At 40.0% G+C, this 15991-nt stretch overlaps 1 protein-coding gene across 11 annotated transcripts in view; it reads left to right on the top strand.

Annotated features, from left to right (window-relative positions):
- nbeal1 (neurobeachin-like 1) overlaps positions 1–15991 on the top strand; it is a 214191-nt gene that overhangs the window by 145115 nt on the left and 53085 nt on the right. For 8 of the 11 annotated variants that reach the window (XM_048533953.2, XM_059647081.1, XM_048533951.2 and 5 more), the window contains 11 exons: positions 854–987; positions 2453–2612; positions 4053–4155; positions 4289–4445; positions 6207–6365; positions 8367–8526; positions 9715–9803; positions 11255–11887; positions 12419–12594; positions 13824–13983; positions 15249–15377. In XM_048533953.2, the coding sequence (XP_048389910.2) occupies positions 854–987; positions 2453–2612; positions 4053–4155; positions 4289–4445; positions 6207–6365; positions 8367–8526; positions 9715–9803; positions 11255–11887; positions 12419–12594; positions 13824–13983; positions 15249–15377 (2060 nt within the window). The remainder of the gene's footprint in view (positions 1–853; positions 988–2452; positions 2613–4052; positions 4156–4288; positions 4446–6206; positions 6366–8366; positions 8527–9714; positions 9804–11254; positions 11888–12418; positions 12595–13823; positions 13984–15248; positions 15378–15991) is intronic. The other 3 variants (XM_048533952.2, XM_048533959.2, XM_048533962.2) reach the window with 1 other exon arrangement.

Consider the following 15991-nt stretch of genomic DNA (forward strand, 5'->3'; position numbering starts at 1 on the left):
GTTTAATATATAAATCTACCTTCTAAATAACTCAAAACAAGCAGACTGGGTAAAGTGAAAGAGAAAGGTTTCTCTGCTTAGATTCACTTTTGTGGAGTAACTGCACTTTTAGCTAATAAATCTTAGTTTTTGAAGGCAAAGCAGTAAGTTTTGAGATGTTCAGATGGCTGTCATTCCAACATTTTGTCATTTGTAGACCGGTGTCATGAAACATAGGCAGATGTCTCAAGGATCTTGTCGGTAGTAGTTTGCACAGGAAGCACCGAGAGTGTTGCTGTATAAGAGGACAGTCAGGTTTCACAGTGAATTCACCTGAAACAGAAGATGTGACTTAAGCAGCTTGTTCATTAACAAGCTCCATCCAAAATTGAAAGTCTGAAACCACCAGAAGCCTGCAAAGCATGAAACAGAGCAGTCGTAAAACCCAATTGTAAAAATTGTCGTGTTTTCCCTGAAGTGAATTCAAGCAACCAAACTCAGCAGTTATCTGGAACCACGTGAATGCCAAGAAATCCATTGTTAAACAAAAATTCCAATGTATCTTGCAAAACACTTGAAATAAAAATTCCATGTATCTCCACACACCTTCAAGTTCAAGTCCATAAAAATTGTTAAATACCAAGCCATCATAAATCATGCTCAGTTTAAAAACTTGAACATAGTTAGCTTGGGCCATTCAAAGTCTAGGGCCTTACAAATATTTCAGGGATGCACAGTAGATGGTAGAAGATTTTTAAGATGGAAAGGGAAGGAATCTACAAATTTGATTTCCTCCATCACTGAAATTGTTCATTTCTCAAAAGCCATATGCGTCAACATAGCGTGGCTGTGATTGTCTATGTGTGATTTACAGAGGCCAGACTGGAGAAGAACCCCGTAGCTACTTTTCTCTTGACAATAAAGCATTTCATAAGAAGGCATCCAATCAATCAAGAAAACCTGCTTCACAGTCATGGAGTTGCCACTTTAGGCGCCTTGCTACAGAAGGTAGGGAGCCTCTGTCCTGTATATTCTAAAATAATTACTGAGCGAAGATTTGCATAATGCTAGCAGAAGTCAATTTAAACAACTGTTGATACATCTAAGAGGTATTTCGTGAAATGAACAAATGTTAAAATTGGATTTATTGGGTGAAGTGCATCATACTGTACAACATCAAACAAAATGTGTTACAACTGGTTAGAGATCAGCAGAGGAGGCAAGGTTAATTTAATCAGAGAGAGCAATAACTGCAGATGCTGGGAGTCAGAGGCAACACAGTGTGAAGCTGGAAGAATTCAGCTGGCCGGGCAGCATCAGAGGAGCAGGGTGGCTCAGTGGTTAGCACTGCAGCCTCACAGCACCAGGGACCTGGTTTCGATTCTACTCTCGTGGCGACTGCCTGTGTGAAGTTTGCACATTCTCCCCGTGTCTGCATGGGTTTCCTCCCACAGTCGAAAGGCTTGCAGGTTAGGGTGGATTGGCCAGGCTAAATTACCCATAGTGGTTCAGGGATGTGTAGATTAGTTGATTTAGAGGGTGGTGGGTCTGGGTAGGATGCTCTGAGGGTCAGGGTGGGCTTGTTGGGCCAAAGGGCCTGTTTCCATCCTGTAGGCATTCTATGATGATGATCTATGATGAAATATTCTCTGTTAGTCGGTGTGATTGTATTTTATACGGCAAGTAAAGAACTCTACTAAGCCAACAGCGTAATGAAGCTGAAGTGGTGGCCAGAGAAAGAAAGAGAAGGAATGGTAAGGAAATGGAGTTTGTAATGGGGACCAAAGACAATGGCTTTTGGTTTCCCAGTATTTAATTAGAGGAAATGTCTGCTTATCCACGTTGGACAGGAAGTCAGATAGTTTAGAGACATAGGAGATATCAAGAGAGACGGGAAAGGGGTAGAATTGGGTATTTTGTTTTACTGGTTCATGGGATCTGAGCATTGCTGCCTGAGCTAGTATTAATTGCTCATCACAAATTACCCAGAGGGGAGTTAAGAGTCAACTAGATTTCTGTGGGTCTGGAGTCACAAAGGCCAAGCCTGGTAAGGATGGCAGATAGCTTTCCCTAAGCGCAAGTGACCTAGATGGTTTTAAAAAACGATCAGCAGTGGCTAAATGGTCTCCATTAGGCCAGATTTTCTTTTCAGAATTTACATTTCAGCATCTACCATAAGATTTGAGACCATGTCCCCAGAGCATGAGCTCTGGATTTTGAATTACTAGTCCAGTGACATTACCACTGACTGCCTCATGCTATAGCATCTGTGCAAAACTTACTAAGTGGAAAGGACCAGCTTGTGCTCAAGCCTGCTTGTTGTTGTAAAGAACAAGCTTTCTGGCCAAATCAGTGGTCTCAGTGTGTACTTTGTCTGGTATAACACATTGACCTGTAGTGGTTTCTCTTTACACTTGTGTGTATGTTTGAAGGAAATCAAATTGTAACGTACTTTAAATGCCTTGTGTAACAGATGCCAAGTAGTTTAGTGGATGTGAACATGTTGGTGGCTGTGCAGTTACTGATTGAACAAGCAAACGTTGAGAAGAATTCGCAGCTCCTGCATCAGATGTATCAACATCTGCTGTTTGACTTTCGAATCTGGAGCCATGGGGATTTCCCATTCCGAATTGGCAAGTACATTTTCTCAGCCACTGTAAAGAATATAACTCAAGTGTGATGCAACACAGAGAAATAGATTTGTACGCGCACACCCCTATACTTTTGAAATGTAGGAAATACAGCATTTTTCCTTTTACAATGGAGCAAATCTTCATCCTCCACTGACTGTAGGTACCAGAGTGTTAGCTGGGAATTTGTCCTTGAGACCCTGGAGTGAAAATCTTTAGATTCAAAGGTTAGAAGGCTATCACTAGCAAGTCTCACATTCCTTGCTGCCCAAACGGGAAAGTGTTCTGTTATCTTGCAGACAGAAACTAACAATTTTCAACTGTTTTAACGATTTACAACCCCATTGTAAAAGGTAAAATTCCATGTAAATATGCATGGAATATATGGGTATAATTTTAATACTGAATTTACATTTACACTTCACAAATACCATTGGCTGCCAAACATCATTGTAAATTAAGGTGGAGTTGGATTATAGACCGGTTTAGTTTGCTGCCCTCTAAGCGTTGTCCAAATATCTGATGGGAAATTATACTGAACTGTCCCTGTAGAATTAAATTATCTATAGTTTGACTCTTAAAATGGTATAGAAAATGGTAAATGCATGTTGTCTTATGATGAAAACTGGCCCAAGTTTGAAATTGGTGAAACTTTCCTGGGAATAGCTTTTATCCTTGGCTTGCTACATAATACTTAATAAAATTGCACAAAAGGAGGCCACTTGACCAATTGTGCCTTATTTTATGACTGAAAGAGTTATCCAAATATGTGTTTCTTCCTTCAAGCCCTGAACCTTTTTTTGAAAAATATTTATTCAGTTTGCTTTTGAAAGCAAGAAATGAGTCTGCTTCCTCTATCTCTTCTAGCAGTGCAACCCAAACCATTTATGGTACGGAATAATTTCTCGCCTCCCCTCTGAACACTTTTCCAATTATCTTAATATGTGACTCTGAATTTGGTCCCCCAAAGTGGGATCAGATTTAATTCCTCCATATTGATACCCCTCATTTGATGGGCACAAAAATAGTCCCCAACATGTTTCCTTTAAAACTGAAAAGTAACATTGTACCTGCCTTAAGAATTCTTGCTTCCTTACTTTATAATTTTTGCACTGTTTATAGGAACTTGGAAAAGTAAATGCTTGTTTTTATATGGTGTGAAAATAGTATGAAGGTGCATCCGTTATGCCAAACTTTACAGTAATCATCTTCCTGTGGGAGTTGTAATGCTTGCTTCAACACCTAATTCTGTAAAGCCTGTTTTTGTACTCTTGTGTAAATAAATGATTGTGAGAAGAGTTAAGCAAATCTGAATCTTTGGGAGGTCCTTTTAAGTTGCTAACCTTGAGCTGTGTGGCATATCCTTAACCTAATTTTTTGACTGTCTTGCAGCTATCTTTTATTGAGTCCTGTCATTAAAGCATAACCAGTTTTCTATTTCAGGCCATATTCAGTACTTATCCACAATCATCAAAGACAATCGGAAGCTTTTTAGAAAGAAGTATGGGGTGCAGTTTTTGCTTGATGTGATCCGGATGTTTTACAGGTGAAGTGTTCTGCCCTCTTCTTTGCTATTTTTTAAAAGAAAGAATATTATTTATAAACACTAAGCAACAAGTCAATACCCCCAATCCAACATGGAAATAACCTGACTGCTTTGCATTCTGTGACACTTCTAGCAGCTCAGATAAAGACAGTGACTTGTCCACAGATGATGTGAAGACTATCCGCGCTTCTCTGTATGGACTAATTAAGTACTTCATCAGCAAAGGGGTGACACAAGAAGAGATCCAGAGCATCATGGGATACATTGCTGCCATCAATGATGAACAGCAGGTAAAGGAGGGTTTTATTTATTCCACAAGATCTTTACCTCAAAGGTGTTTGGTCATACTGAGCTAAATATTGGTGATAAAAGGCACATTTTGTCAAAGGTCTTTGTCTTGCAAAATGTCCTGATACCTACAAGATGAAAAACTTCAACCAATTGTGTCTTTTCATGCATTGTGGCCATACCACCAATTCAAACAGCTAGTTTGATTGGAATATCACCATCTGTAAGTTCTTGTCCAAGGTATTCGCCGTCCTGACTTTGAAATAGTTTGCCATTTCTTCGGTATTGCTAGGTCAAAATCCTGAAAGTCCCTTCCTAACAGCACTGTGGGTGCCTACACCACATGAACTGTAGTGGCTCAAGAAGGCAGGTCTTCACGGCTACCTCAGGGCATCTAGGGATGGGCAATAAATGCTGGTCAGCCAGTGATGCCCACATCCTGAGTGAATTTTCAAAAAACACTAATTATCCCACACTTTTGCCTCATACCTAAATAGCTGCAACTTTCACTTATTCAAGAGTTTATCCAATTCCGTTTTGAAAGTTAATATTGCATCTGCTGCCACCACTCTTTCAGGCAACTTATTCAAATGCTACGAAATAACCACTTGTTTTGTATTCTTTCATGGGATATGGGTGAATCTGCCAAGACCATATTTATTACCCAATCCTAATTGCCCTTGGAAAAGATCATGTTGATTTGCTTCCTTAAAATCCTTTGGTCCATGTGGTGTCGGCAAATGCATAGGGACGTAAGCTAGGGAGTTCCAAGTTTTTGATCGAACAGCAATTAGCCATGAGCCTGGCGGGGGTTCGGATGACATGGAGTGAATAGTTTAGTCGTCCATGTCCTCCAGTCTATTTGACTGTTCATCTACTGCCGCAAAGCCAGGGAGCAATATTGAATCTAGGTAGTGGGGTCTTGCCTGCTGGCTGGAAAGCTCGTGAGAGATTTGTGTTTTGAGAAATGCCTGCTGAATGAAGTGCCAGTCAGGCATTTTACTGGGCACCCAACCAGCATCCAGGATTGCTGAGAGATCTAGGCCACACCTGAGTGATGGCAGGTGTGGCGAAGGGAAAGCTGCTGATTCACTCTGATTCACGTCTGCAAGGATTGGTCCCTCTTCCAGATGTTCCTTTGAACAAGAGATGCCATTCCCTGGAAGCTTGCGAGCAATTCTGAGACAGTTTGCTTTGTATGAAGGTTTGGCCATGAGGGAATGCTCCACTGTTTGTGGCACACCCCATTTTGGATGAAAAGTTAACCAAGGCACTTTCTCCCCCAGTGAGGACAATAATGAAGCCCTTCCGATAAAGAGCAGGAATAAAAAATCCAATATGATTAATCTGTTAACATTTTCATATTTGTAATCTTGCTGTGTGGAAATTAACTGCCGTGTTTCCTATATAACAAGTTACTTTACTTTGTAAGTATTTTATTGGCTGTAAAGCCCTTTGGGATATCCTGAGGTTGTCAAAGTTGCTATATAAGTGCAGTCTTCCTTGAAGGGAACTAAAGTATTTTATACAAAATGGCAGAATATGACAGTTGTGTGTATTTGTATGTCTGTTAATATTAAAGTCTAAAATTTCCAGTTCACACGTTATTCACATGGTCATGGGAAGTGGCAGGAATCTAAAGATGTTGAAATTATATGCATGTCGTCTTGCAATATTAAAAGCACTGAGTGTCGTTACAGGTGTAATTAGCTTTGTGGCCCTGGATCTGATTCCTGATGTTTTTTTGATCTGTGTGTTTGTAGCTCTCCGGGATCCTGGAGATCTTGCTGAATCTTCTTCAGACTAGCTCAGCTCGGGACCAGCTTTACCTGCTGCTGTTTGAACCAGGGCATGCTGACATTCTCTATGCACTGCTGCTGACCAACAAATATTCAGACACATTGCGTGAGCTCGTTTTCAAGGTACTGTGCACCCTTAGTAAGCTAACATATTTGTTGACCTCAATTTGAGACAAACGGGAAACACTTGTGCTTCAATGTATGCATTTTAAAGTGTAAAGTAAGACACAGGTTTTCCAAGAACAAGTATAATGATTGAGATAAATGCTAAGTTCAGTGATTGAGGTCTTAGTGATCAATAATACTTTATTCCTGTTGCATTGGGAAGATCTCAGTCTCGAACACTTAGCTGACTTGATATAGCCACTCTCAGTTGGTTCCATTCTTGGAGGTAGAAGAAGCAGGAGTGGGATATGTGTATCCAGACCCAGGTGGTATAGTGACCTAGAAGAGTAGCTGGAAGTCAATGAGTTGAAGCCTAGCAAGTTAATTAAAATTAAACCCGAAGGAATCGAAAGCAAGGTATTGCCTTGATTCGGACTTCACATGGCTGCTATAAGACAGAGCTGAGGTAATGGATATGTAACTGAATTGGAAAGAAGTGAAAAGTGGTATCCCACTATAATCTCAACTGATTTGTGTAATTGCAAATGTGATAACACAGTCGACAAGGAAATCAGTAAAGTGAAGTGATCAGGTATAAAAGTAATTTTAAATGCTAATGGAATAGAGCACTAGATTATAAAGGAGAGAAGATTTTATTGCAGCTGTGCTTTGCCTGAGTTAGCCCATATGTGGAGTACTGTGTACAGATGTGGCCATCACACCAAAGCAAGAATATAATGGCCTTGGGAGGAGAAATTCACCACAGTCTTACCAGGATTCATCGGTTAAATCATAAGGTGAGAGCAGATAAAGAACGGCTTGTATTCCCTGAAATATGGAAGGTCATTGGGTAATTGATATTTATTATTTTTTAAAATGTTGGCAGAACAGTTGGACAGAAACTTCTTTCAGTGCTTTGGTGGGCAGCGGGATAGAGGGGAATTGAGAACAAAGGACGCAATCTTAAAACCAGAGTCAGGACGTTCAGGAGCAAGGTTAGAAGACGCTTCTTTAGTCAAGCTTTCAGTTAATAACTTTAATTCTGAGATTAATAGATTTTGCAAACCTGTGGTAGAAGAGGATAATGGACCAAGGCGGATAGACATAATTGCGATGCAGATCAGCCGTGATTTCACTGAATAGCTGGAGGGATTGAATTTGGAACAGGAGCGTTGCAGCAAAAAATCTGTGACCTAAATACAAGATCTCCAGTGCTTTGTTTGCCACAGGAGTCACAACAATCCGATTTATGAGATAACTGTCTGCCCTCTGTTGTCACATCCCATGGCACACAAAACATTGAGACATCAGATTTTAGTGGTGAAAGTGGTTTTTAACAAGAAAAGAAATTGCATTCATTTCTTTAAATCATGTTAGCTGTTGGTGTACCGTAATTAATGTTAACAACTTAGGAGACCATCCTCCCCTCAAGACAATTCAGACATTCAGTTTGGTCATGGCTGATTTGTATTTAACTCCTTTTAGCTACATTGTTCTGTAACCGTAAATACTCTTTGCCTCAAATTAACAGTTTGGCCATATCAGTTTTGAATTGACTCTTACCATTCTCTTTTTCTAAGAGAGATTTCCACTGTCCTTTCAGTGAAGTTGTGCCTCCTGATATCACTCTGAACAACTGAGTGCTAGTGTTAAGGAATCGCCCACTAGAAAAACCGGTTGCCTATCCTCTCCCCTGTCGGCGTCTCCTCGTCTTTGCACCGTTCTGTTTCTGTTGGTGGCTGTTGTCTACTGGACAGTGCTGGAAGATGTACACGCTTAGTTATCTTGAGCACTGAATGAAGTTATACATTTTCTCCTGCATTCGAACAGCCTGCTGAGGCTTGCTGTCTGGTGTCCCACACAAAGAATCCCACCCTCGTGGTATGGTCATCAATGCTTGCCCATGCCTGTGAAAATATATCCATTTTCTCTCTTCATATTATAAGGTTTCAAACAAGCATTTTGCATTTTTCAGACCTAAACACAGTATTAATGTGTCTAAATTCTGCTCCTCAATAGATATTTGAGAGGATGTTAAAGTGCGATAAGGTTTATGAACGGAGCAAGCAGCGCATCAAGCTGAGGGATGTGGGTTATTCAGGACTCATCATGCTGCTGAATGATGCCATGATTACTGTGTCCCTGGTCAAAAACCTCTTGCATCAAATCCTTCAAGCAGGTAAATTTGAGAGTTTGTTGCAGCAGTGAAGACTTGAACTGTACTAATGTGATATTTGACTGCCAGAGTGTTTTGTCTCATTGATTGAGGGCCTAAACATTGTTGGGGAGTTTTATTTAGTTAGCTTGTTCAGAGATGTGATCACATGCCACTGAACCTGTGCCTCCTGGCTCAGTGATACAGCACATTACCACTGTACCACAGGACCCCCTTTGGGGCATGAAAAACTTAGCACTGAGATTCCCTGGAGGTACATTTAGATTGAGGTGCTGGACTCAAACAATTGATTGTTAACTGATTCAAACGTCCAGTACAGAATTTCTGCTTTAGAAAACATGACACAACAGTACAAAGACGTTAGTTTCCCAAAATCTGGGAAAAGTAGCTAAATTATGGTTTTCTTTTCCTCAAAACGTGTTTTGAAGGTCATTGTGTTCATTGTAAAAAATTACAGGCGAAATACGCTGCTCTCTCGTCCTGCCAGTAAAGTGTGTGCAGGAGAGAGACACGGATTATAAATTGCAGATGAAAGTAGATAGGTTAACAGTTTTCCCACATGCTTGACTTCATTTCTCAACCAACCAGTCGGGAGCACGGATCCCCAAACCTCCCTGTCATTGCTGCACTTGAGTTAACTGCTGACAACATGTATAAGGGATGTCTTGTTCGTGGATGTTGTATCTGTATTCTTCTACAGTGTTCATGGTCTAGAGTATTTTTCTGAACTTGATCAGATTTGCAGGCCATTTTGCTCATCTTTGGTCACTTGCCAGTCCTGACATTATAACTTGCTGCAGACATTTGCCAATGTTACACAGGAAGCAGCTGTTGCAAGGGGAGTGAGACAAAGTCCAATCATCCATCAGGTGTTTTCGCATTTTGTCACCTTGCTTCCTGCAAGCCTGTCTGCTTCTGAAATCTAATTGCCAATTCACTTGTCTGTGAGTTTTCTCATTTGGTGGAGGCAGATTATAATACTAAGGAAAGAACTGGTGTATTATCTGAAAAGAAAGGCTGTGTAAGGCTGAGGGGAGAAAGCAGGTGAATGGCAATAGGTGCCATTACTTTTTGGCACAGACATGATGGGGGGGAATGGTCTCCTTCTGAGCTGTAACAGTTCTTGATTGTATGGTTAAGCAGAATTAAATGCAATATATTACTTTTTTTTTCTTGTTCCATTTGTTTCAGACTCTGTGGTGAATTATAAAGATTTAATGGCTGTGGTTCACCTAGTGCACAAAGCAGGAATTAACGTGAGGCTTGCTGTTTGCCGAAAGGTCGGTCTTCGGTACCTATTAATGATGCACATTTTCTTTGTGGTTTATGCGAAGGAAAAATTCTGGCATCAAGGAAAATGAAAGAAAGTGACGAGAATATGTTCATATTTTCACATTGGCTGTATACTATCAGTTAACCTTTTAACACTGAAACCAAATCTGTGACTATTACATTTCTTGTTCCTGAATTATACATACCCTAAGCTTGTGGCTTGATATAGACGTACATCATTTGCAAATGATTATAAAGGAGAGAGACAGAATAGGAAAATATACATCTAACCTTGTACATGCAAAAGCCTTAAGAGAAGATATCGGCAGTCTTCCCCTAAATTTGGAAAGAGAGAAAACCGTGTCCATAATTAAATCCTTGGCAAAATTGGGATTGAAGTACTTTTTCTGTTGCTACTTTTGAAGCACCACTTCCAATTATGGCTGCTGTAATCTCAGGGAGAGTATGGCGTTAGGGGAAAGATAAACATTTTTGTTCAGGCTGCATGAAGCAATGTGAAATTGGGTGAGTAATATGTGTGAATTTATTTAAATGAAAGCAAGTGAAGTGTCTACATGAAAAAGATGAATATTATACTGTCCAGTTTCTAGTTTTAAAGCGGACCCTTTAGCATTTAACCTGATACTTTAGTGATTGTTGACTCTCAAATTACTATTTAACCCTGCAGACCAAACTGCAAAATCTTGTTCTGAGCACATTGCACAGTGGGTCAATAGGCTGCCTTCTGACCCTACTTCCGTATGCCTTATTTTAAAAGAGGGGGTGCCATTTAAAACCGAGATAAGGAAATTATTTTTTCATTCAGGATTGAGAGCCTTTGGAATTCCCTTTATCAAAGGGCAATGGATGCAGAATCTGTAATTTTTTTTCAGGCAGAGGCTGTTAGATTCACAATGACCAAGGAGATGTAAGATTCTTGAGGTTAAAAATCAGACCATCCGTGATCTTATTAGATGGCGGAACAGGCTCAAAGGGCCAAGTAGCCATCTATTACTCCTTGTTTGTATGATAGTAATGTGACCACCACTCAGCCAGCAAGAATGAATGGGCTCTCACCTTTATTCCAACGCTAGCATGGTTTATGGAGAGGAGGGAAGAAACATTTTTTAACCTAATCCAAGGCTATGTGTTGATTATCATGCAAACTTGGATGTTGAAGTCATGCCCTGAGCAGATGGTGAGATTCTTCAGATCATTGTCAACCTTGGATCTGATATGTTAAATATAAACTACAATTGAGTGTTTAGGTTGCAAAAGATCTTGTACCACTGTTTCTGTTTTGGTTCAAATTGATTCACTTTGCCATGAAGACATTGATTAGTGAGCAATACGAAAAATAGTAACAATTTCAAAAGACTATTAAACAGAGTTACCAAAAATAGCAGTTAATTTATCGGTGACATTTAAGTGAACTTGCTTTCTCCCTGAATTGTTTCAGATTTATCAACACTTGCAGTCCCAGCAAGATGCAGCCCAGCAGATAGCAAAGCAGACCAGTTGGCAAGAAACATTTGTGCGGTTGTTTCTGAAGGAAAATGTTGAGAGCAAGGAGAGTGCTGGCGTGGACAGTTTGAACAACAGCAGTTTGGATTTTGGTAAACAAGCTGAGATGAGATCTAAATTAGAGCAGTTAAGGAGCACCAACGAAGAATCAAGTATTCGGGGTGACAGTCTATCAGATGGTGATGTAGTCGACAATGTGCCCTATGATAACAGAAGTTTTGATGGGTTGGTTGAAAGATTTAATGATTCAATCCACTCTTCTGAGATGTTTTTAGATGACAGAGCCTCAAATGAAAGTGTCCTCACAGAAAGTTTGGAGGAAAGTCAGGCTCACTTGGAGGATTGGACTCCGAAGGGGAGAAGCCTAACATTGGACTTGTCAAGCATGGCCTCTTATGAAATGGGTGATGTTGAAAGTCAGACACCAGGTAGCGTTGCCAGCACGCCGTCTCCACTGGAGATGCCCAAACACTTTCCTGGTGCACGTTTTGATAAAGAACTTAGCAGCACAGATGATTCAAGTTACATGGATGATGCATCAATCTATGAAGTCTCCGGAAGTGGAGAGGTAATTTGTTAAATGATTTTTGTGCCATTTTCATTTTGTTTTAAAGCAGGTATAATTAATGTTTACCGGGGGAGGTTCAGACTTGCTGAATAACTAGTGGTAGCCATGTTACAGGTTGTTGATTTCTGATTAAGAAACTTAACATTTGTTTCAATTGATCTTCAACTAAAGAACTTCTCCCAGAGGGGAGTTGTACCAAATATGGAATGCCATCACTGTTGAACCACAAAATATTAATTCAGAGGGACATGTGGCCCTATCGCAGTAGCTCCTGAGTGTGCCTGTAATCCAACTTAATAATATCAAAAAAAAGTTTAATTGAGTTTTCATTACTATTAGCTTGTGCATGTAAAATTACTAATTTAAAAATAATAGAGCTCATGTTCATATTGTTATATTTTCGCTCTATAGCAGCAATCTACTTTCAAAATGGGAAAGACTTGTTTTGCGGCCTCAAACATTATACCACTTCTTGAATCTAACTTTACTGAACTGCATTTGCTTATGGAATTGGCTTTTTTTCCCTTTTAGAAGAGTGAGGAAGAGCTAAGTCAGATTCTGATGGACATCCTCCTTTGTATTATGTGGCGTGGCCTGGATGGGTCAGATGATGCTGTTTGGATCGAACGAGGCCAGGTCTTTTCAGCATTGACAAAGCTAGGAACAGCAAATGAACTACTTTCTCCATCGGATGAAATCAAATTAAAGTACGGTTTGTACATATTGAGGGTGGGTTGGGGTGTGAGTGACCTTCATATTTGAGAATCTCTGATTTGTCATAACTAAGAGACTTAAGCTATGTAACACCTCATGGGGTAGCGCACTGGAAACCATGTCCCAAAAATCCTGGCGTCATCACAAAAGTTATAGATTTTTAAAGAAAATATCAGAATTTAGCAATTTACCTTACTTAGAACTTTGTTGACAGAAAGAACGGGCCAGGCTCTGTAGTTAACAAGAATCACATTATTTCGACTAAATACACTCCAGCTTTGTGTAAACACTTATGAACTGTTAGCACCCCACACATATGCAGATAGTTGGATGGAAGGGCTAGTAAAACAGTTCAATGGTTACCATTCACAGGATCTGCTGAGATGATTCTTGTGCTTATAGAAATGCTGCTTGTTCTTTCTTCTCTGGATACTTCCAGTAGTTTGCAAGAGGCACAGGGTGACTGGTTCATGGTTAGAAATTGTAAATGTTGTTTACTTTGCTTCTGGCTCAAGCAGCAGTAGAAAAGGTCTTATAAAAAAAATTTCTGGCTTACCAATAAAAAGTCCCAGCTTACAGGAACTGAAGGGAAAATAAACCGGTTCTCTTTAAGCTTAAAGTCACTTCTGATGCATAGAGCAAAGAAAGTTCCCGAGCTGGCAAAAATCTGAAGGCTTTCCCCAGCCTTCACCCAAGCTGCTTAGCTACCAGGGAACCAATTACAAAGTTCTTGGCAAGCAGAAAGCTTTTGCCATTGATAACTAATTAAGTAGTCCAATTGGTTAATTGTTGCTAGCTGATTGTCCATTTGTACACAGCCCTTGACACTAGCTGATCTACAAACCATCTACTATTGCTTGAACCAGCAGCAGTTGTGTAAACAGCATTTGCAATGTGTGATTACAAGCTGTAGAGCTGGATGAACACAGCAGGCCAAGCAGCATCAGAAGAACAGGGAAGCTGACGTTTCGGGTCTTGACCTTTCTGAGGAAGAGTCCAAACCCGAATCTCAGATTCTCCAGCGTCGGCAGCTCTCGCTATCTCTGAATCATTTACAATGTGTGTTTGTTTCCAAAAATTGCCATAATCCTTCAGCAATCCTTGACTTTTAAGTTATTTTCCCATTTCAGTCCACTGTCAAAAATACAGAAAATTAAAAGGCACGGTCTTTACAGCTAGGGTAAAGTCAAGACCGTCTTATAATGAAAATGGTCTTTTTCAGACTTCTTGAGAAGATATTGGAATGGGCTGTAACTGACAACAAAGAGGCGACAGCAGCTGCCCTTCCAGTTCACACTGAAAATGCAGTGCGATTGCTGCATATTGTTCAGGACTTCCTCCAGGCTGAGGGGTTGGTGAATCCTGCATTATGGACTGATAAGGTACTTAGCTATACCTATTGCAGTGTTTACCCCTTTCCTAATACAATGCTTGGGTCATCCTCCTCTCCTCTGGGTTTCCATGTATAGTGGCAGAGTTGCCCACTAGCCAGCTGCCAAGCACCCCTCTATGTTGTTCTACAATTGGTTGTGAACAGCAGGAGTTTCCTGATTCATTTTCTTCCTTCCTTATTGAAATGTGCGTGCAGTTGACATAATCGTCCTTGCAGCCTTTGTTTTGTGTCACTGTGTAGACCAGCATGTGGAGATACAGCACTGTTTTAACATAGTTGTCAGTGGAACTGAAAGGTGTCAAAGACTGGCTACTGACTGTCATGCATAAATAGAATTGCAAGGCCCAGGCAGGAAGCTCTAACCTCTAGCATGTGTCAAGGAGGAGAAACATATTGGTTCAATATTTGGAGCTGGGGCATGTAAGATCTGGAGGAACAGTTATTTCAATAGTATTTCAGTCAGAGGTGAAGCTTGAATTGGAAAGATGGCAATTGCCGACCAGAAATTAAAGAGAGAAATGATTTACTGATGTAACATACAGTTTCTCTTGTTAGGGCCTGCAATTTGTCAGTGTTTTCAAAGAGGGGCTCCACTTCATTAGATCTGTTTTGAGCAGACTTAGACAGAACTTTGAAGTTTAAAAATAGTGTCCATTAGAAAAGCAGAACGCAGTCATAACAATGGCGTGCTGCGTATATGTATCATTTTAAGACCAGGATGTCGAAAAAGTCGGAGACTGGAGATATTAAGACAAGAAATGCTGGCTGTTGATTTAGTTTCTCAAGGCAAGTAGGATGTTTCTCTCCACTCTTGTTGACAGAAAGCATTCATTCTATACCATGTTGCAATATGTAATGTTTCAGTGATGATCTTATAAAATATAAAATATTTGAGATTACGCATGAACAAAAGAAGGTTGGTGATTAGAGAATAGAATCACAAGCAAAGCAGCAGTTTTCGAGTTGAGATGCCATACAGTTGGAGAGTCTGTGATACTTGGCAGAATCTTGATTGAAAAGAGTCCCTAAAGTGGGCAGCACTGAATTGCAAGGAAACTTGGTTTCTGATTAATATGACCTTATAAGGTGCTATCTTAGAAGAGCGCACTGTATTGATATTCTAAGTGTAAAGTGTACCCTGATTATCCAGAAAATTGAATATTCATTTAGGTTTACTTTTAGCTGAACTAGATTTAATTAGCTTTTCTTCTTCATCCTGTGGTGTATAGTGTGATTTTCATTCTTTTTATGCAGGTATTGGAGGAAATGGTCACGTTAATGGACAGTCTGATGGTCTGGTACTCATCTGGATCAGAATGGATGCAATTGTCACAGCTCGGAGTGCGCCTTCTCCTTGGATTTATTGCACGGGATAACATTCAGGTAGGAAGCAGCAGTCGCTGTGTCCATCTAAGATGTTTAATTGCTCAGTTGGTACGCGGTCAGTCAGTTGATTATGCTTTCACCTTGAATTTAAACAGTTGTGAGGTTAAGCCTGCTGCACAGCCTTGAATATGAAATCAGGATTGGTGCTGCACTATTGGAGGAGCTAACTTTCAGATCGCACTTCAAACCAAGATCTTATCTACCATCTCAGATGGGTGTCAAACAGTTTTGCATTTTACTGTTTCCAAGAGCAGCAAAGGATTTTTCTCCATTGCTCCTTCATCAAGTCACTTCTTTAAAGAAAAGTTGATTATCTTGATCATTTGCAAATTGGAGTTTTTGGAATCTTGCTTGGAAGTGGGCAGCATCATTTCCTGCAATGCAACAATGACTACACTTCAGTGCTACATTTCAGAAAGACTCAGTTGCTTATGAAGTGCTTGAGGTCATGAAATGTGAAATGTGTACCACAAGTACAATATACTGTCCAAAATGGGGAACAGTTGTCATATTGTCGCTACCTGTCTGAAAATATAAATTCATCATTACTTACAATTGGTTTTTAAAAATTATTTTTCCTTGTTTAAATATGTTGCTTGTTATTAACATTA

Source organism: Stegostoma tigrinum, chromosome 7, assembly GCF_030684315.1.
Source record: "Stegostoma tigrinum isolate sSteTig4 chromosome 7, sSteTig4.hap1, whole genome shotgun sequence".
Classification (NCBI taxonomy): Eukaryota; Metazoa; Chordata; class Chondrichthyes; order Orectolobiformes; family Stegostomatidae; genus Stegostoma; species Stegostoma tigrinum.